At 39.5% G+C, this 23726-nt stretch overlaps 1 protein-coding gene across 1 annotated transcript in view; it reads right to left on the bottom strand.

Annotated features, from left to right (window-relative positions):
• LOC126424820 (nuclear RNA export factor 1-like) overlaps window positions 1-23726 on the bottom strand; it is a 156064-nt gene that overhangs the window by 85787 nt on the left and 46551 nt on the right. Inside the window, exon 4 of the mRNA XM_050087613.1 lies at window positions 9075-9161. Coding sequence (XP_049943570.1) covers window positions 9075-9161 — 87 coding nt within the window. The remainder of the gene's footprint in view (window positions 1-9074; window positions 9162-23726) is intronic.

The following is a 23726-nucleotide window of genomic DNA, read 5'->3' as shown; positions in this document are numbered from 1 at the left end:
AATCCAAACTGATCTTCCCCGAGGTCAGCTTCTACCAGTTTTTCCATTCGCCTGTAAAGAATTAGCGTTAGTATTTTGCAGCTGTGAGTTATTAAACTGACAGATCGGTAATTTTCACATCTGTCAACACCTGCTTTCTTTGGGATTGGAATAATTATACTCTTCTTGAGGTCTGAGGGTACTTCGCCTGTCTCATACATCTTGCTCACCAGATGGTAGAGTTTTGTCAGGAGTGGCTCTCCCAAGGCCATCAGTAGTTCTAATGGAATGTTGTCTCCTCTGGGGGCCTTGTTTCGACTTAGGTCTTTCAGTGCTCTGTCAAACTCTTCACGCACTATCATATCTCCCATTTCATCTTCATCTACATCCTCTTCCATTTCCATAATATTGTCCTCAAGTACATCGCCCTTGTATAGACCCTCTATATACTACTTCCACCTTTCTGCTTTCCCTTCTTTGCTTAGAACTGGGTTTCCATTTGAGCTCTTGATATTCATACAAGTGGCTCTCTTCTCTCCAAAGGTCTCTTTAATTTTCCTGTAGGCAGTATCTATCTTACCCCTAGTGAGATAAGCCTCTACATCCTTACATTTGTCCTCTAGCCATCCCTGCTTAGCCATTTTGCTCTTCCTGTCGATCTCATTTTTGAGATGATTGTATTCCCTTTTGCCTGCTTCATTTACTGCGTTTTTATATTTTCTCCTTTCATCAATTAAAATCAATATTTCTTCTGTTACCCAAGGATTTCTACTAGCCCTCGTCTTTTTACCTACTTGATCCTCTGCTGCCTTCACTTCTTCATCCCTCAGATCTACCCATTCTCCTTCTACTGTATTTCTTTCCCTCATTCCTGTCAATTGTTCCCTTATGCTCTCCCTGATACTCTGTACAACCTCTGGATTAGTCAGTTTATCCAGGTCCCATATCCTTAAATTCCCACCTTTTTGCAGCTTCTTCAATTTTAATAGATTGTGGTCAGAGTCCACATCTGCCCCTGGAAATGTCTTACAATTTAAAACCTGGTTCCTAAATCTCTGTCTTACCATTATATAATCTATCTGATACCTTCTAGTACCTCCAGGATTCTTCCATGTATACAACCCTCTTATGATTCTTGTTAGCTATGATGAAGTTATGCTCTGTGCAAAATTCTACCAGACGGCTTCCTGTTTCATTCCTTAACCCTATTCCGTGTTCACATACTACGTTTCCTTCTCTTCCTTTTCCTACTGTCGAGTTCCAGTCACCCATGACTATTAAATTTTCGTCTCCCTTCACTATCTGAATAATTTCTTTTGTCTTGTCATACATTACATCGATTTCTTCATCATCTGCAGAGCTAGTTGGCATATAAACTTGTACTACTGTAGTAGGCATGGGCTTCGTGTCTATCTTGGCCACAATAATGCGTTCACTATGCTGTTGGTAGTAGCTTACCCACACTACTATTTTTTTTATTCATTATTAAACCTACTCCTGCATTACCCCTATTTGATTTTGTATTTATAACCCTGTAATCACCTGACCAAAAGTCAGGTTCCACCGGCCACCGAACTTCACTAATTCCCACTATATCTAACTTTAACCTATCCATTTCCTTTTTTAAATTTTCTAACCTACCTGCCCGATTAAGGGATCTGACATTCCACGCTCCGATCCGTAGAACGGCAGTTTTCTTTCTCCTGATAACGACGTCCTCCTGAGTAGCCCCGCCCGGAGATCCGAATGGGGGACTATTTTACCTCTGGAATATTTTACCCAAGAGGACGCCATCATCATTTAACCATACAGCAACGCTGAATGCCCTCGGGAAAAATACAGTAGTACATACTAAAAAAAAAGACCAAGTGTCAAGATTTATTTCTTTGATAGACTTCAAATTTTAAAACAATGACAAGGAAATTTAATAATCCTCCTAAAAAATCTGCAAGGGGAGTTATTGAGCAATTTCTTCCTCCTGGGCTTCCAAAATTTCTTGCTCACTGAACAAATTGCATGACAAACACGTCTCTGTAGCAGAATTATAGCATAATGCGCAAAATTACATCAGCTTGATCAAATATTGGTTCAGCCATTCACAACAGCAGCTGTTATGTTCACTAATGTTTGTTTTGAAACAATTTCATAAATTAACAACAGAAGGCAACACCTGTCAAGGGACAGGTGGCGAGACACCAGTACACTGACCTCGTATGAAATGAGTCGAGCTTTGAAGCGACAGGTGGATCGCTGTCGAGGAAACCACAGCCCAGTCTTTTGAATACAGCATTGTGGCTGAAGCTGTGCTCGGGCTTGGTCTCCAAATTGTTAATTAACGAAAAGTAGTAACTGCAATCATTTGATAAAGATGTAAAAAAAGTAGATTGCATCCAAAGAGGTCTGAACTCACAATCTCCAGCATACCAGCCAAATAACTGCACTGCTATGCTATAGTGCTGTTTTGAAGTCTGTGATCTTTTTTTCAAAGATCTCGTTTATCACCAGAAATCCTGAAATTCCTTTTTGCTGATTACTTAAACGTGGCTCATCAGACTGAATGGCTGCAGGATGATATATTTGGGACCCTAATCTACACCGTATAGGTCGTTTGAAAATGCTGATCCCACTCTTAGGGACCTACATTGTTGTAAGAAGCTAAAACAGATCGTACTATTTGTGTGACCCAAAGCCGAGAAATACTACGCAGAAACATTTCTGCAAAAACTTAAATATAGACGACATTTAAATAGGGAGGAGAAAATAAGAGAATAAAAGAAAAGATAGGATATGGATAAACAGGACAGACAAAAGGTACAGCAAAATATGAGCACAAGGAGAACATGAACAAGAAAAAGATAAAAAATGAGATATTATGTAGCAGTTTCCACTATAAGAGTTACAGCTACAAGAAAATGTAAGAGTTACAGCTACAAGAAAATGTAAGATTTACTTAAGAAATACAATGACCAGCCATCTTTTTACGTATGCCACTATGTGTTGCTGGCTTTTGTCCGCCTTCAATTTGCGTGATATATATTTAAACCTTCAATTAACACATCATTTAGAACACTTGACTGTTTCTTGCATGCTGCAGCTTCCCTGTGCAAAACAACAATTTTGTTTATCTACTATACTTCAAGAGTACATTTACAAGGAATAATATGTTATAAATATTTTTGCATGCCAACCTTCTACAACGCAGCAAAGAGAGCGAAGCTACCTCGTTTACATTACTGCTGTGTTGACACTAGGTGGGAGCGAAGAATGACATTTCACCACCAAGAGAGGATCAGAGGAAAACACAACACTGACACTTCTGGCGAGCCAGACACTGAACCTCCGCAGAAATGTTGTAGGGCAGAGGAGCTGGACAGGATCACATCACCTTTGTAACATGATGAAAGAAACGCTACTGATAACACAACCGCATGTAACAAGAGCTTTTATGAACCAGTTCTATTATACAACGAACTTGTCAAGCAAGCACAGCAGTGTGATAATTGCTGATACCTCTGGAATGGTAAGACCTATGCTATCATGACAGGTGACAGCAGGTAAACATTTTGGCTCTTTAGGCAGTCAGGTGGACCACAGCGCACATTATGTTCACACTCATTTCCCTGATTACAGTAAAATGATGGGAGAGACGGCAACCTCTCCGTAATCACCAGTCGCAGAGTTCAACAGCACAGCCTGCTGCTGTTGCAGATGGGTGGAACCTGGGTTCTTCCCTATCGTTCTGGGTCAGAACACCAGCATTGTTGATACTTTGGCAGATTGAACAGGGCCTACCTGAATGACAGGCCAAGATCGTTGCACTACACAGCAACAGTCATCACATCATGGTGAGACAGCTGTAGAAGAATGACAGTGAGTGGGAGAGGACAGAGCACATCCAAAATCAGCATGTGTATGTCCAATACATGCACCACATTCAGTCACTGCCGTGGCATGGTCAGTGCTGGAGTCAACGCAGTCAGCCGGCCAGGACCAGTGAGTGCGGCATCAGATACCTTTAGCTGCACAAACAGCAAGTCAAGACACTGACTGTAACTTACAGAAATGAATAACTAATTCTGAATCTTCTTTCACAGTACCTACTGGCAACAACAGGTTGCCACCATCCTTCCAAGAGAAACTGGCAAAGAGCAACTTGGTTTAGTGCCTCCTGACACAGAACCATCTCTACTTCTGCACAATTTGCGAAGTGTAGTAGATAAATGAAATTGTTATATCTTACTGGGCAGCTGTAGCACCCAAATCACTGTCAATGTTTGAAACAATGTGCTAATTTAGGACGTATATGTTGACATGAGAAAAAATTACCAGATTTTTTTTTCTGGTTAAAAATACACTTTTCCCCAGTTAAAAACACATTTTTCCTGGATGAAAATACAATGTACCACAGGTGAAAGCACAAATTTTTGTGTGTTAAGTAAAAGTATAATTTCCCTCAGAGCTATAAAACTTATTTATCCTATGAACAATAAAGGTTTTACACACACGTGTAGAACTTCCTGGCACTTTCAGAAATGAAAAACAGCAAAAAAACACATTTTGGAGGAAAGCTCCCAATGTGTGGCAACATGTACATTGCATATTTTCGTATTATCAGAGCATAAATACAAATTCCACCAAATGCAGCGTGGTAGCTTCCAAAATTATGAAATCAAGATTGCACTGTGCAATGTGCTTTTGTCAGCCAATCACAGCTCATGTCACAGGATCTCACCAGCCAATGACAGCAGATATTTAGAGCGTAAGACAGATGATGTAATCAGCCAATAGCAAAATGAGTGTTAATAGTTTGAACACACAAGTAGTAAAACTTGATGGTTTAATTTAACATAGATACAATATAGCTACAAGAAAAGCTAAGCTTTCACATATACTGTTGGTCATCAAATATTTTTTTGTCTCCCCCACCCCCCTCTCCCAAGGGTGAGGTTAGGCAGTCTCCTAGAGTACAGCTTAAATCATAGCCGCTGAATATTTCTGACAAGCACAATTATAAATTTCACTGCTGTGCACCGAACATTTTGTGGATTCCCTGACTATGTTTCATCGAGCTCTGACTTTTCCCTAGGAAAACCAATTCTGTGTAAAATCGCTCACGAACCCCCCTCACACTATTTTTGAAAGACAATTATACTTTTTGCCATCATTATTGCATAATTTGTAATCTATAAAAAAACTAAAATAAACAAGAAAAACTTATCTTGAAGCTTGGTATTTTTTTAGTGTGTATTATCCCTAAAGACATATCAAACACAAACGTGCCAGTAAAATTTGAAATAATGGCATAAATTGCTCGTCTTCTAGGCCAGAAATTATTCAAAGTGGCTGGTCCTTAATATGCCACATTTTGAATGAGAGAGAACGCAGCACGATTTATGAAATTCCCTGTACATTCTTACACGTAAAAGGAAGTTTACTTTTAAAGTAATACTTCTCAAACCTCCATTTGCAACTTTTCTCACGACCTGTTAGAAATATGAACAGTTGTGATGTCACGCTGAATGAAAGCAGTTTGTGTGCACTGTATTGTTGATGTAAATGGCGCATTTATGCTGCTGAAGTTTTATTTTGGCTTTCTTCTCTTGTTTATGTTTGATTGCTACAGTGTTATTCAGCAGTAGTGACTTCAAGTAAATTTTTTTGTGAGAGTAACAAAACAATGAATAATTCCAAGTTTTTCCCAGATAATAATGCACAATAAGTGTCTGGTTGATTATTTCTTAAAGTAATATAATCCACAGCTATGGAGCTCAATAACAAGTAAAATAGATAAATTAATAGAAATATATGGGATGATTTTAAAGAGAAGAGATAACATAATGCAGGAGGGACGCAGAGCTAAGAACACAAAGCTACATCCATACTGTTGCACAGGATGTTCTGCCATAGTGAACTGCCCACTGTCCTTACATAACATTGTGCTGGCCTCACTAACTCTTGCACATAGGTTCTCAGTGAACATAACACACAGAAAGCCAATGATATACAGGGAAAATCTGATAAACAATGTGAAATATCTAACAGATGGCTAAGCCACTGACTTGATAAGTTTTGGCAGATGACCATGGAATAATCGGATCATTGAAAGGCATTTTGAGAAAGAAAGCACTGATAACAAGAGAAGGGTTTTGACAATGTTGCCTAAATTAGTTTAATTTTATGGACTACCCAGAAACAGCTTAATAAAATTAGGACCTTGACACACAAGTCCTAACCAAGGGAAGGAAGGTTGGAAGGAAAACTAATGTTTAACATCCTGTTGACATTGAGGCCATGGAGTATAATCTTGGCTCCAGGAAGGACGCGAAGAAAATTGGCCATTTCTTTTTTCAAAGCAAACATGCTGGCGTATTTCTGGAGTCATTTATGGAAATTAAGGAAAACCTAAATCTCAGTAGTCTCCCAAATGCAAGTCCAGTGCACCAACCACTGTTGGCACCTCACTCAGTTTCACATTTTGAGATAGGATTTACTTGACTGCAAATACAAATTTTTCAGGTCCCTCACTACTGAGTATAAAATTACAAAAGTAATTTCTTAGGTTTAAAACCACGTAATAGTTTGGAAAAAATGCCCTGTAATAATGATGGTGTGTTTATATTTAATATCTATAAGACACTAACTAGAACTGAAGGATCATCAAGCTTCATCCTGCCACCCACTTTTACATATTTGCACCCCCTCACTCAGAAAAAAAGCTATAATCTCTCACTGTGCAAACATGGTGTTTTACAGATAATTTAAGTATCTTATATATTAAGACCACGTGGTTGAGAAATTCGCAAATACATTAAGCAGTAAAGTAGTAGCTTTCCCAAAATCATAATGGTAGTCAGAAAACATATCAATCCCCAGAATTTTTATCCTTTAAGTTCTTAATTCACAGGATAACAGTGGACTCACCAGTGTTATTCTACACACTTTTTTTGTCTCCAACTTACAGTATCAAAGGACAATGTTTATCTTTCTTGTCATGAAACTCACCCCAGACTCCAAACATTTAGATATTTTGGGTTATTTCTAAACCACTTACCAACTAACCACTTTAAATTTCAGCAAATGTATGTTGAGACTGTGCTATTAAACTTGTGCACTATGTAATCATTACTCAAGCAACACAAAAAATAAACAGAAAAATTAGGCTTTTGATTTTATCAACATTCCTATTTTACTTTCATACTGAACTATTACAGTTAAGTCACCAAGTTGCAAAGCGCTGAAGTGATGACCAATGACAAACAAGCCCCCTGTTCCTCTTTGTCCCCTCACTTTTGTTTTGTAATCTGCCTCACTTTTGTTTTGTAATCTGCTCTCCACATCTGTGGAAAAATGTCCGTCTAATATCCACTGCCAACAGACACATTGGGGTGGGGTGGGGGGAACAGAACTGTCTGTTTCTTCCCCATGGTGGAAAGGGGGATGTTTACAAGAGAAAGTTCATTCAAACCCCAGGATGAGACAGAGGCAGGGAGGAAAGGAGTGGAAGAGATGACGTTTGAAGAGCCAGAGCACATTCTTTTGTAACCTTCCCCAGCCTTTATCTCTTTCCTCCTTCGGAAAGGAACTAACAGTTCCAAAATCTAGGAACATAGTTTTAACTTTTGAATAAGTCTATTGGCAGTACTAAAATTTTTTGCTTGTGATGAGCCGTTTTCTCTCAAATTTTTTAGTTTTCAAGAGGGAATTATGCTTTCAATACAACTGGTCTAATAAGGACAGACTAAGCTCAACTACTTAGTGATGACTTTTCGATACAATGTAAAAATCTCACTGCATACATTTTTTACGCTGTCATCTAGAATACAGAAAAGTTCACTTCTAAACGAATGAATATGTGGAGTCAGGAGAACACACATACCAATGGTATCATGTATGCAAGCTTTCAGAGCTACCTCCTGGCAGGAAGAAGGGTTGAAGGGGAAGGAAGGAGGGTGAAAGAAAAGGACTGGTGACAATTACGAAAAGGAGCAGATGCAACTTATTTTAAATCTTACACAGACATGGCTATTATCTACAATTCAAAGAAAATAGCTGTGCACCTGAAAGATCACACTGCCACGGGGCAGTGTCGCCAGTGTGCAACAAGACAGACTCAATGATGCTCTGCAAAACTCACAATGCAAATAGCAAGTAGCAATTGAGAAACAATTGTTGTCAGTCGGCAGATGGACATTACCATTTGACCTACTGAAAGATCAATTACAACGTTGTTTTAATCCAAGTGTAACATAAGGCACCACCATACAGTGGAAGTCAGTGTTAGTGCACACACTTATTGGTAGGGTCAGGAAAATCTTATGTTATGGCCACATTTAGAGCTATTTTTGTCAGTTTTGGTGTTCTTTTTTGACAGCTTACTTTTTTAGCACTATCTGTTCTTTATTTCTTTTTCTTATTTCATGGTTTTGTTGAAAGTGAAACTATAACTACCAATTATAATATATTTACTGACATCACACATGATTGCTTTTCAAAACAGATACACTTTAAGTTGGCCCCTGAGCAGATGACACTGGGAGTGGAAACTTTTAATCATCTTGCAGTGCACTGCCTGTTGGCTGAAACTCCACCTCCTCCTCCTACTCCCAGGGCAGCCAGCCTACAGCTTATAAAAGATACGAGCATGTAACGGATTAATGCTTCACAGAAGGGATAGGAAAGTAAGCATCACTTAATGTTTGAGTAATTGAGTTAATAGAAGCACAAGTACAGCCTCTTCACTCGTTTTTATAATTAATATTAACAATCACTGTGCACACACACTGATCAATACTATGTTAAAAATGGCTACTACTGGTACGTTGCTATTACCAGCTAAGGTTAGAAATGAGCGTAAACATTCTGGAGTGGCATGAAGTCAGCCGCCTTTGCCAATCAGAGATGGGCCAACTTAAAGTGTATGGCCTGCAGTAATTCATTCATGAATTAGTAAATAATTTTTTAGCTATACTACATATAGCATGTATATTAGACAATCTATAACTCCATTAACTTACTCAGGTTTTTAACGTATGTGACATTTATTCATTACACCCTTTCATGTCACCAAGCACAATTTTAAAATACATCACACTTACCGACAGGGGACTGAACACGATAGGAGCAACATAATTTGCTAGTGTCTTCAGGATGTACTCCTTTGAGTATTTACCTCCATGTGGTAGCTGAAATTAGAATATTTTTCTTGTTACTAATCAACTGTAGAACAGGTAGCTAAATTTCAAAACAAACAAACAAAACCTTACAATCTCACACAACAGGGGAGGATATTGCTTAAGCCTTAACAACAAATTCGAAACTAATGCCTCTTAAATATTCAAAACTTAACTATGTAAAAACTTCCAAGAACCTTATATAATGTGATCACAACATCTTATAAAGCATTCAAATCCAAGTTAAAAGTTTTCCCTGCTCCACATGCCTCCTACTCTGTACAGGATTTCCCCCAAAAAGTTGAGAACTTTTCTTTATAATGTGTTCTTTATTCATATACATTCAGTTTTTATCCTTTATTAATTCTTTTGTTCATAAATTTTATAATTAGCACCGACTCGTTCCGCAACCAACTGGCCGTGGCTCACATGGTCCCACAGAACCTGAGGTAGGTAAATAAATACACAGATACAATGTGGACAACAGTATCATTGAGAAAACGCTTACATCACGAGTATGAAAGAATTTAGAGGACAAAAGGTAAAAATAAAGGAAACACACAGCCATTAAGTATTTTCACAGGAGCCACACAGCATTGACAAAGCGTTTCAGAATTAATGTTTAATTTGTGCAACAATCTCTTTCGCTGCATAAAGCAAGATACAAATGCCAATGAAAGTGAAGGTTACAGATATTTTTGTTTTGGTTTTAGGGCGGAAAACTGCTATGGTCATTAGCGCCCAGTCCGTGACTTAGGAAACAGTAAAAGAACAAAAATGGAAACCAGCGGCAATGGGAATGAAAGTCATAAAATTGGAGAAACGAAAAGCAGAAGGAATGCTTAAAAATCCACTACAGAAAGGGGTTGGTTGTCCCCAAAAACAGCTTCAAATGACTGACGTCATTTCACTGGCACTAATAAACTTCAGAACGCAGTCGGCTGAGCGTGTGTCATCTGCTAAAATCGACGATATATCAGGCGATAGCTGGAGACGGGAGTGTAACGGATTAAAATAGGGGCACTCAATTAAAAGGCGTTTTACTGTCCACAGCTGAGAGCAGTGGGGACAAGAGTGGGGGAGGATCGCCGCTTAAAAGATGTCGATGGCTAAAAAGACAGTGCCCTATCCGGAGTCTAGTTAAAATTACCTCCTCCCGACGACGCGTTCGGGAGGAAGAGGTCCAAGCACAAGGAAGAGCTTTCACGTCCCGCAATTTATTATGGGGAAGTGTCGACCAATGCGCGTGCCATAAATGAACAACTCGACGACATAAAACGCTCCGTAGATTGGCGAACGGAATCGATTGAATAGCTGGCCGAAGAAGAGAGACTGCAGCCTTGGTTGCAATATCGGCCGCCTCTTTTCCACAGATACCAGCGTGTCCCGGGAGCAAGAGGAACGCCACCGAGACGCCCCCCAGGTGGAGCAAGCGCAAACAGTCCTGAATCCGGTGGACCAGAGGGTGCACAGGATAAAGAGCTTGGAGACTGAGGAGAGAGCTGAGAGAATCTGAGCAGATAATGTACTGTATCCGCTGATGGCGGCGGATGTAGTGGACAGCCTGGAGAACAGCGTAAAGCTCCGCAGTATAAACCGAACACTGGTCGGGAAGCCGAAAGTGATTTGGGGTGTCACCAACAATATAGGCACCCCCTACACCTAACGATGTTTTCGAGCCGTCGGTGTAAATAAATGTGGCGTCCGTCATTTGTGCACAGAGAGCAGCAAATTCCTGACGATAAACAAGTGAAGGGGTACCATCCTTGGGAAATCGACGAAGGTCACGGAGCAGGCAGATCCGGGGACGGAGCCAAGGCGGTGCTGTACCCCAAGTTGTCAAGAAGGTTTTAGGAAAGCGGAAGGAAAGAGAATGGAGCAGTTGACGGAAGCGGGACTCCCGGTGGTAGTAGGGAGGAGGGGCGGCCTGCATACCCTACATCAAAGGAGGCATCGAAAAAAATGTCATGGGCTGGATTAGCAGGCATGGAAGACAGATGGCTAGCATAACGACTCAGAAGGACTGCTCACCGATTGGACAGCGGAGGTTCAGCAGTCTCAGCATAAAGGCTTTCCACAGGGCTGGTGTAAAAAGCTCCATACACTAAACGTAATCCACGGTGGTGGATAGAGTCGAGACGCCGAAGAATAGACGGCCGAGCAGAGGAGTAGACTATGCTTCCATAGTCCAATTTCGAGCGCACTAAGGCGCGATAGAGGCGGAGAAGGACCACTCGGTCCGCTCCCCAGGAGGTACCATTCAGGACACAGAGGGTGTTGAGGGATCGCGGACAGCGAGCCGAAAGATAGGAAACGTGAGAGGACCAGCACAGTTTTCTGTCAAACATAAGACACAAGAATTTAGCGATGTCTGAAAATGGAAGGTTGACAGGACCTAGATGTAAGGAGGGCGGAAGAAACTCCTTATGTCGCCAAAAATTAACACAAACGGTCTTACTGGAAGAAAAACGGAAGCCGGTTCGATGCTCCAAGAGTGGAGGTGATCGACACATCCTTGAAGATGTCGTTCAAGAAGGGTGGTCCGTTGAGAGCTGTAGTAGATCGCAAAATCGTCCACAAAGAGGGAGCCCGAGACATCAGGAAGGAGACAATCCATAATTGGATTTATGGCAATGGCAAACAGTACAACACTTAGAACGCAGCCCTGGGGTACCCCGTTTTCTTGGGAGAAAGTACGGGAGAGAGTAGTGTTCACCCGCACCATAAATGTGCGCTCTGCCATAAATTCGCGAAGAAAAAGGGGCAGCCGACCTCGAAAGCCCCAAGAGAACAGTGTGCGGAGGATGCCTGTCCTCCAAAAGGTATCGTATGCTCTCTCCAGATCAAAAAATATTGCTACTGTTTGGCGTTTCCGGAGAAAATTGTTCATGATATAAGTAGAGAGAGCAACAAGATGGTCAACTGCAGAACGATGCTTTCGGAATCCGCATTGGGCAGGTGTTAAAAGACTGCGGATTCCAGCCACCACGCTAAACGGTAATTCACCATACGCTCCAAAACCTTACAGACACTACTCGTGAGAGAAATGGGGCGATAGCTAGAGGGGAGATGTTTGTCCTTTCCAGGTTTCGGAACGGGAACGACAATAGCTTCCCGCCATCGTCTGGGAAAGGTACTGTCGGTCAAAATTCGATTATAAAGGCGAAGGAGGTAACGCAGACTATGGGTTGATAAATGCAGCAACATTTGGACGAGGACACCATTTGGTCCTGGGGCGGAGGAGCGAGAAGAAGAGAGTGCATGTTGGAGTTCCCGCATGGAGAAAACAGTATTGTAGCTTTCGCGATTTTGAGAGGAGAAAGCAAGAGATTGCACTTCCGTTGCACGTTTCTTCGGGAGAAACGCTGGCGGGTAATTTGAAGAGCTCGAAATCTCAGCAAAGTGCTGACCCAACGAGTTAGAAATTGCGACGGGGTCCACTAATGTATCATGCGCGACAGTGAGCCCAGAGTACAGATATTCTGAATATCATACACCTGACAAAGTATAACAAAAGGCAGCAAGGTATAATTAACACTGGATACAGGCAGTGGAATGAGTAACAATAATCACCCACAAGTTACCCCTACACGACAACCTGTTAACATGCTGTCTAAATGAGTTTGTTATAGCCACCTAAAATTCTAAAAGCTTTACATGGTTCAGGTTTCATAGATGATACAGTGATGATCTGGAGCCACAATCAAGAAGCACTACTTCCATTTACTCACAATCTTACCATTTTCACTTGTATCCATTTTACCTGTTCACATCTCCTTTATTAATTCCAGTTCCATAGGTGCTGACACGTGTGAATATTACCAACCTACTTGTTTGGTAAGTCATGATTTCAAATTAGTCACAACTATTTACAGAAGGATGAAACAGCTGGTAGACACAAATTTTGAGGAAGATCGGTTTGGATTCCAGAGAAATGTGGAAACTCTTGTGGTAATACTAATTTACAACTAAGAGGTCAGCTTGGTCAAAGGCAAACCTACATTTATAGCATTTCTTGGTTTAGAGAAATGCTTTTGTCAACGTTAACTTGACTGCATTCTTGAATTTTAAAGGTAATTGGAGAAAATACAGGGACTGAAATGTTATGTAAAACTTCTATAGAAACCGACAGCAGTTACAAAGAATTAAAGGACAGGAAAGGGAAGCTACAGTTGTAAGGAATGGATAGCATCTCGAAAAGACATTATAAAAAGAACATCAATAAAAGTGAAACATGAGTAATGGAATTTAGTCGACTTACATCAGGCGATGCCGAGAGAATCAAATCACGAAATGAGACACAAAGTTGTAAATGGCATTTGTTACTTGGGCAACAAAACAAGCAATTATGGCTAAAGTGGAGATACGCAAACTGGCAATAGTAGGGAAAAAAGCATTCACGAAGGAAGAATTTGTTTTACAGCCATTATGAATTTTAGTGTTAGTACATCCTTTTTGAAGGTATTTTTCTGGTGAAGTGAAACACACACAACAAGCAGTTCAGACACGAAGAGAGTAACAGCTCCGAAATGTGGTACTACAGAATAATGCTGAAGATCACACGGGTAAATTGATTAACTAATGACAAGGTTCTGAGTAAAATCACGGGAAAGCAAAATTTATGGCACAACTTAACTAATGAAAGGATTACAATATTGCAGTGCCTGCGTTGTTCTAACAACGGTGTACTGCGGTGACCACAACCGTTACGAAACACATTACATGAATTCGCAATTGTGAATAATGACTACCGTCAGCTGTAGAATGGAATGACGACAATGAAAATTTGTGCCAGACCAGGATGAAAGGATTGATTGACAAAGACACATTCTGTGGTACGAAGGAACAGTCAGTTTGATAATGGAGGGAAGCGTGGGGGTTAAAATCTGTTCTGAGAGACAAATGGACGCATAAAGTAAGCAGGTGGAAACGGATGTAAGTTGCAATAGTTATTTGGAGACAAAGAAGGTCGGACAGGATAAAGTGGTGCGGAGAGCTGCATCAAACCCATATTGGAACTGAAGAGGACGACGACGATGCTTATCCCGATTTGATCATCTTTATGACAACTCCATAAAAACCCTGATCAACTTCTCATTCGCTCAGTCCTATTTAAATGTCTGCGAACCAACATACCATCTGATCATGAGCAAAATAAGAGTTATATGGGGTATCAAACAAAATTTATGATTGCGCTGAGGACTTCTCGGTAGAAAGGAAGCAGTAAGTTATGAACACAGAGTCCTTCACAGAAGTAGAAGTAACTTCAGGTGTGCCCTAAGGAAGTGCATTGAGACCCTTGCTGTTAATGATTTATATTAATGACCTGGCAAACAATAGTAGCCTCAGTAGTTTTGCAGATGATGCATTAAGCAACAGTGAAGTACTGCATTTCACATCTTCACAAGGTAATACACCCAGGTATTTAAATGAGTTGCTGGTTCCCGTTTGTGACTCACTGATATTGTAGCCATAGTCTGAATATTTAAAGCATGCTGCCAACCTTTGGGCCACCTTGAACTCTTACCAAGTTCTGACTGAATATTTGTGGAGTTCTTTTACAGATCATATTTCATGGCACGTAACTGTATCATCTGCAAAACGTCTGAGGTTACTATTAACATTGTCTGTAAATGTCCCAATAAATTTCCTTCAGGCAAGCTGAAATTACTTCTGTATCTGTCTATGGCACATCATCAAAGATAACATGGTCTGTCTCCCTACCAATAAATCCTTAATCCAGTCGCAGATTTTATACCCAATAGAACTGCACATTTGTTAGTAAAAATTGGTGTTGTACTGAGTCAAATGCTTTTCAAAAGCAAGAAACAATGTGTATGTGGTTGCCTTCAACCACCAATTTTGGGGCGACACATGAAAAAGTGTGAAGCAGGTATTTCACAAATGATTATTTCAGAAGCAGTGCTGGTTGGCATAGAGAAGGTCATTCTATCCAATATACCAAACTGCACTTGAGCTCTGAATATGATCTAATATTGCCAATGAAACTAAATAGTATTATGGTTAGAAGAAGCCAAAAATTCAGGACAGGCTCTGATAAGGATTCATGGGCTCTGAAGCTTTGTTCAATTTTAGATAAGTCAGCTGTTTCCAAACACCACCAACACTAACTTGTTTACCATTTCTTCGAAGTAGAGTGAGAATAAAACTGGAGCAGTAGTCTTTAATCTTCCTTTGTACACAAACATTGAAACCCCAAATTCACCATTTTTGGTTTTGCTTCGGTTTCTGTCTTACATGGATTATCTGGACACTGATTTCAATGCCACTGATGACCTGTAGACGTGACCAGAATTTCTTAGGGTTTTGTGACAGACTTTACGATAAGATGCTGCTACTGTAGTCCGTGAAAGCTTCGTGCATTGCAGTCTTGGCAAGTCAATGCATTTCATTCAGCTCCTCTCAACGCATAGATGTATGCTTTGACGTACTCTACCGTATCTTCCTCCGCCGTCGGCGTTGTCGTTGTTACCGTGAGACACCGTTATATCAAGAGGAAAGGCTCGTCGATCTTAGAGCACGAGATATGATGACCTTAAGCCATTGACAACACACAACGGTCACGGTAGCACCTGATTCCAGAATAGCTGCAGTAGTTAAGATCTACGAACTATCCCCTGTTGACCAGGTCCCCAAAACTTAACTCGTAACGAGATCCCTTCAAAGCAAATTGTCATAACGATCATCTATAAAGGCTTCGTACAACGAGAAGAAATATTATGGTTTATAGAATAATAACAGATACGACCAACCTGTCTTGTCTCTTCTGCTTTATTTAACATAACTTCGTTCACAGTTTCATTTCGCATTTACCACTCATTCACCGAAACCCTTTGATGAACAGTTTTGGTTACTGAACACCAACAGTCAATGATAATGATACAGCTTTTCTCCTTTTTATAAATTGAAGCCCGCTCTCCGTGATATAATAAAAAAAAACCGGTCTCAATACCGCGTCCCTCGTGAGATGCGAATAGACTTATCCCGGAATTGACCGCCCTGTAGGTGTACTCAATTTAATGACCACACTTCACTGTCCGCTATTTCGCGTAACTGAATGTCCATTTGTTAGTCTGATTATACACTGTAGCTATTTAAAATTCGCCCCTATATTTTTCACAACGCACAATTAGCACTTCGGTACTTGTTTTCTTTTTTTTTTTTCTAAGAGTAAACGGAAAAAAAAGACGCCGTATCATCGGCTTAGTCGATATAAAGCAAAACACCTTAATATGCCCAATTTTACCTCTTCATATAGGATCGGCTACCTTACTCATTAATTTATTACATATTATTTCCAATAACGCTAAGCAGGTATCGCCGTTATATTTTAATTGTATTCGAAAGCATGTTACTACTATTATGACCGACCAAATCATAACAAATCGCGCGGCGTGCGTTTTTAACGATAACTTTACGCTATTCGAGTTCCGTTACAGCTGTCTTGACTCGTAATGTTACACGGCCCCCCAGACTGTGATGTCTTGAAGAGGGTTCCAGACAGAACAGGCTTTTTTTTTTTTTGTGTGTGTACTGTGACAGGAGAGGGTATTTGTTTCGGCGAATACACTCACTCTCAGATTCACTCAACAAGTCAGTACATACATTCTACAATATTTAAGTTGAGTTAATGGGCCTAGACAAAATGCCCTTAACTAAATTTCACATTTGTTTATAGGTTGTCTTAGAAACACTTCACACTAATCACTTCATATTCACACCACATTTTTTTTTTCTTGGATGAAGCCCTCAGTTCTTCAACCGACTGTGCAAGGCAGGGCTCACAGCCGGGTTCGACGATTGGCATCCTAGGCCAAAACCCTTATCAGGCCACTTGTTTAACCAGAGAGGATTTGGTCCTTTTCTTTTCCTCTTAATTCCACTTTTAAATCATCCATCCTCGCTGTTCGGTGAGAGGATAAATCTTATTTCAGCGTCGTCATTGTTGCTGATACCAAGAAGGTATCTCATGGAAATCGTCGGTACATTCTTTAATTTTCTTTGTAAGTTAGTGTAAGTACGTATTTATCCATTGGTGCTTTTATTTAGTCCACTGAGTGTAGTCTTGGTATCATTCAGTGTTTCTTGAATCTATAATTTGCTCATTATTGATAATACTTCTTCAGGTCTATGTGAGGGAACAAGCCTTTAATTACATCAGTATCACAATCTGCTAGGAGGTAGCTCCCCTCATGAGGTATTTTCATTATTTTATATGGACCTGTATATAAATATTGCCATTTCTTATTCAGTCTTTTCCTGGTTGATGCTTTTGGGTGATTTCTCAATAAAATTTCTTCCCCTACATCATATGTGACTACTTTCTTCACATTTTTATCAAAACGGGTTTTTCTCAATTGTGCTTGATGCTTCAGGTTTTCGTAGACCTTCTTCACCATATCTTCTTTCTTGGTAATCTTTTGTTCTATTGCAGGTAATTTCTTCATCCATTCTGGCACAATACTTTCACCAAATACTAATTGGTTAGGTGAATAACCTGTCGATAAGTATGGTAAGTCATTATACACTTTCTCAAATTCATAAATCCAATCGATCCATTTATAACGTTGTTTGGGTATGTACGTCCGTAAAAATCGGTTCAACTCTCGGAAGATTCTTTCAACCGGATTTCCACAAGGGTAAAATCTTGAGATGTAAATGTGCTGGATTCCTTGTTCTTTCATAGTGTCTCTCCATACTTCGCTTGTATAATAAGCAGCGTTGTCTGTCAAGATCATTATAGGTTTGCCAAGCTCAGTTATATAGTTGTTGATAAATTTGCGTAACATGGGTCGAACGTGGAGATTTTTCAAAGGATATAATTTCACATATTTTGAAAAGAGATCATAGAAAGCCAATACATATTTGAACTGTCCACGTGTCATGGGACATGGCCCACAGACGTCACATGACACCAACATTAAAGGTTGTTGTGGGATGATAGGATGTAATTCTATCTTCCGACAATAGTTTATGGGTTTCGCCTTCTGACATATTTTGCACTTCTTAATAATATTTGTAGCTATACGTCCCAAATTTGGATGATAGCAGTATTGTGCTATTTTGGCTGTACATTTAGCGGCACCAAAATGACCCCAATTCAAGTGAGTGTACCATACTAGTGATTCTAAATATTTATTTGGAACACAAACTTTCCAAACATCTTCTTCATCCTTCCTCCGATACAATATTCTGGATTTTAATTGATACTGTTCTTGAGAGTGACTTAGCGTTTTGCTTTCAACAGCATGCCTAATGGCTTTCCACAACTTATCATCTTCTTGCAGTTGTGGAAGACATCGAGATAGCTGTGAAATCTGCCTCTCACAATATTGCCTTGATAAATTCATGACTTTAAAGTCAATAGTCCGTTCTTCACACTCGTCATCATTCTTTCTTTTCGGTAGTCTTGAAAGAACATCGGCTATGATGTTGTCTTTCCCTCTGATGTATTTGAGCGTAATATCATATTCTTGCAGTAGCAAGGCCCACCGGGTTAAACGTGAATGGAACATCCTTCCTGTTAAAATAAAAGATAAAGCTTTGTGGTCGCAGAATACAATGATCTTCTTTCCATATACAAAATAGCGAAACTTTCTAAGGGACCAGACCACGGCCAGTACTTCCAATTCAGTAGTACAATATGCACGTTCACAGCTAGAGAGTGTTCTGCTGGCAAACCCAATTATCTTGATGGTACTGATATCTTCTGGATTGTCCATCTGGAAAAGAGTGGCACCCAATCCTGTTTCAGAAGCATCCGCAGCAATATAAAAATCTTGATCAAGTCTCGGATGATGTAACAGTGGAGCATTAGTCAAAGCATTGCGGATGTTATCAAAAGCTTGCGTGCATTCGGAATTCCACTCCCATATGACATTTTTTCTTAACAGCCATAACAAACAGTCTTGGCTTCCTAACTGATTGGGTAAAAATCGTCGAAAAAATGAAACTAAGCCGATAAATGACTTTAATTCCGTTCTATTCTTTGGATAAGCACATCTGTTAATCGCATCTATCTTTTTAGGATTTGGTTTTATCCCTTCAGGAGTGATTATGTCCAAGAAATTTCAATTGGTTATGAGCAAACTTGGATTTGCTCAAATTTACAGTAACTCCGTATTCCAAAAATTTCGCAAAAACTCTTCTTAATAAGTCCAAATGTTCCTCCCAAGTTTCAGAAGCAATTAGCAAATCATCCACATATAAAGTAACTTCATTCAAAAGGTCTCTGCCCAGTACGGTATCTAAGGCCGATATGAAAACACCACCGCTTATTTTCAACCCAAATGGCATGACAGTAAACTGGTAACTTCGGCCCAGAAAAACGAATGCAGTATATTTTCTAGATTCTTTCGATATTCTAGTTTGCCAATATGAACTACGCATATCCAAAGAAGTTAAGAAGCGGGCACCATAAAACTTTTGTACTAACTCTTCTAGGTTTTCCGGTCGCGTTTGTACAGGTATAATGATCTTATTGATCTCTCTGGCATCCAACACCAATCTGATGTCACCATTGGGTTTAATTACCGCCACAAGAGGGTTACAATATTCAGAATCTGAGGGCTCAATAATACCCCATTCTAACATTTTATTGATTTCCTTTCTGACTACTTCTTTCTTTGTCCATGGGATAGAATAGGAAGTACGACAAAAGGGTTTATGTGCATACGTCTTTATATGGTATTCAAAGTCTTTTATTATACCCGGACGTTTACTAAAAATTGACTGATATGCTTCCAACAAGTAGTACAGTTCATCCCTTTGGATAACAGATAAATATTCTGATTGTAACACCTTTTCCTGCAATGACATTTTATCCATCATTTCTTCAGAACATTCAATAAGGCATATATCATACACATTTTCATCATCAATACTGACATATTTTACCATTAGATTCATACACAATTGATTTGGAATTACTCGGCCCTTTCTCAGGGTGGCTGTCAAAACATTACCATTGGAATTAAATATACATTCACCTTTCTCTAAATTAATGATTGCACCGGTCTCACATAAAAAGTCCAAACCCCAGATACATGGTACTGTCATTTTAGGAACAACCAGGAATGTACTTTCTATTTGAGCCCCCTGTATTGTAACGTCAACACGTACCTGTTTCACAACTTTTTGCGTTTTTGCGCTGAACGCGCCAGACACGGTACATCCTGTGATAGGAAAAGTGGGCATTTTTACCCCTCGGCTTATCCGTTTTAAACAGTCCAACGTCATGACACTAATAGTTGCTCCAGTATCAATATTTCAACATCAACATTATTTATACTTGTTGGAATTATTGCCTGTAAAATTTGTCCACATTTATTAGATACTTCAGGTTTTTCTTCAATTAACTCATTCCTTATATCCTGATCATTATTGTACCTTAATACTCTCAATTCAAATTGATGCCTGCCTTCCTTCTCCTTTCCAGTCATCCTAGGAAGGCATTTGGTGACTGGTATTAGTGTAATCTATATCGTTGAGTCATCGGTGGGGGTTCATGAACTTCCACAATCCGTACAGTATGATCAGAGTTATGGTATTCACCCCGTCGCACATTGGAGGCTCCTTCGCCCATTGGTATAACTCCTTGTGCTGGATGAGGACTCGAGGCATTTGTTCCATCCTGCTGATGAACATTATGCTTCGAAATATCTTCCCAAGGTCGAATGCAATTGGGTTCATCACTTGGGTACCTGTTACTCTTATTAATATCACTACTATGCACATTCGCGTCACCATATCGAGGTTTACCTCTAGCACAGTAAGTATCTCTTCTATATTTATTATAATCATTATTTTTATTGCAACCATAGGATGAAGATTGTCCACACTCCTGTGATGCGGGTTTGACCTGGTTTTCGGTATTATTATTATTATCATACGTTAAATTATTATTATAATTATTCGTATTACTATGAGTGTGAGTCGACATTTGATTACTACTCATTTGTCTTGCGTCTTCCATAATCATAACTACAGGGTCAATCACCGACAAGAATTGTTCTACATCGTGGTCAGGAACATTTATTAACTTTTCACGTATATTTATGGGCAACCTTCCCTTCAAAATTCTGATCACTTCCTTGTGAGAAATTGGATCACTCCAATAACGTGTCTTATTTATGTACTTTTCAAAATATTGCCTTAAAGAACTCCTTTTACTGTTAAAATACTCAGGTTGGTAAACCTCTTTTCTTAATTTCTCTTGTTTACTCGACGACCAGTATTTAGCCAAAAAAAGTTGTTCAAACTCAGCGCAAGTATGGCAACTTTCACATACTTCGGCGGCCCATAATGCGGCTTCTCCGGTAATTTTGGATACTATAAATTGAAGTCGGTCGTGTTCTGACCAGCTACGCGGAAATATTCTTTTGAAATTATTGATAAAGATTTTCGGATGCAGGTTGTTCTTTTCAGTGGAGAATGTTGGGAATTGTCTACTTTTAAAAATGCTGTTCTCCACCTTTAAAGAAGACAAATATCCTCGCTGACCAAAAGAATCATCATCTTTACCAACCGAATCATCAACTTCCCAATGCAAATTTTCACCACAATTGTACTTCGTATTATCACATGTTCGGTTGTTTTTCGACCTATTCTCCGAACGTTCGTCCTCTGTCAACAAATTTTGTGATGACTTTCGTTCTAACTCCGCCAATTTATGATTGGTTTCCTTTTGCCATTTAGGCAACTCATCAACTATTTTGTCTTTTATTTTCTGAAATTCGCTAGTGAAGAGCTTAATTAATTCATCATTTCTACTTAGGTGCTCATTGATATTTTCATTTGGCTGGGATCCAATAGTAGTCTTAACCTTGTCTACAATTTCATTTCCTTTTATTTCTATCCATTCAGATAGATCTTCGTCAAGTCTTTTAGTTTGATCTACTAAATACTTGTCAATCCCCTTACGAGCATCAGACTCAAACTCGACTATTTGTTTCGAAAGCTCTTCTATCTGTGCGCTAGCATTGAAACAGCTGCGTTCACACTTAACCATCCTATTGGACAGGCCATCATAACTCTTCGAAACTACCTCATATTTCTTTTCTACGTCATGAAGTTTTCCCATTAAATTATTATATTGCCTTTCTAAGGTGTTAGAAAACTCTACATCTAGTTCTCCAAATTTCGCATTTAATTGAGTCTCCCAGTCCGCCTTTAATTCTTTCGTAGTATTTTCCAGTTTATAATCAAAGGTGTTCAGTTTGCTTTCCAAAGAATCCATTTTAACTTCTAATGAACCAAATTTGGCCTCAAATTTTTCATTTAACTTTTGATTGTCCTCTTTTAATTGCTTATTATCTTTTTCTAGTGAACCAAGTCTTCCATTCATTACACCCATTTGAGTATTTATTGATACCAGCATATCAAACATTTTTTGATTAATATTTCCATTTTGAGGATAAACTTGCTGATCTACTTCCGAAACCTCAAGATCTTTATGTTCTCCCACGCTGCTTACCTTACTTATCATTGTATTTGAATCTCCTAACGGCTCTAAATCAATAACTGTATTATTATCTGTACATGTCTCCTGTCCCACATTGAGCTCATGGGATGCATCATCCCTTTCCTCTTCACTTTCCTCTCTCTCTCTACTTATTACTCTACTCAACTGCACATTATCATGTATTCTTTTCGTTCGTTTTGACATGATTATTCACTACCAAGACATACACTTATTTTCACTATATATTTATCTACCGAAATCACAAGTCTCAACTTCCCCTTTTTTTTTATAATTATACAGTTATTTTAATCATACCTGGTAGTATCGCTCACTTTTAGCGATTATTGAAGAATACCTCTTTCATTGGACAGACTCACTGATGGCTACAATATTTTCCAACTCTAGGGTTCGTGAATCCGGATGACACTCGACTCGATGCAGCAATCCTCCTCGATCGAGCCGCACGTTGTGGCGCCACTTCTACCGAATCTTCCTTCGCCGTCGGCGTTGTCGTGGTTACCGTGAGACACCGTTATACCAAGAGGAAAGGCGCGTCGATATTAGAGCATGAGATATGATGACCTTAAGCCATTGACAACACACAACGGTCCCGGTAGCACCTGATTCCTGAATAGCTGCAGTAGTTAAGATCTACGAACTATCCCCTGTTGACCAGGTCCCCAAAACTTAACTCGTAACGAGATCCCTTCAAAGCAAATTGTCATAACGATCGTCTATAAAGGCTTTGTACAACGAGAATAAATGTTACGGTTTATGGAATAATAACAGATACGACCAAACTGTCTTGTCTCTTCTGCTTTATTTAACATAACTTCGTTCACAGTTTCATTTCGCATTTATCACTCATTCACCGAAACCCTTTGATGAACAGTTTTGGTTACTGAACACCAACAGTCAATGATAATGATACAGCTTTTCTCCTTTTTATAAATTGAAGCCCACTCTCCATGATATAATAAAAAAAAAAACCGGTCTCAATACCGCGTCCCTCGTGAGATGCGAATAGACTTATCCCGGAATTGACCGCCCTGTAGGTGTACTCAATTTAATGACCACACTTCACTGTCCGCTAT

The sequence above is a fragment of the Schistocerca serialis genome, chromosome 10 (genome assembly GCF_023864345.2).
Source record: "Schistocerca serialis cubense isolate TAMUIC-IGC-003099 chromosome 10, iqSchSeri2.2, whole genome shotgun sequence".
In the NCBI taxonomy this organism is placed as follows: Eukaryota; Metazoa; Arthropoda; class Insecta; order Orthoptera; family Acrididae; genus Schistocerca; species Schistocerca serialis.
The sequence above is the reverse complement of the archived record's forward strand: the minus strand, read 5'-3'. Positions and strand labels throughout refer to the sequence as shown.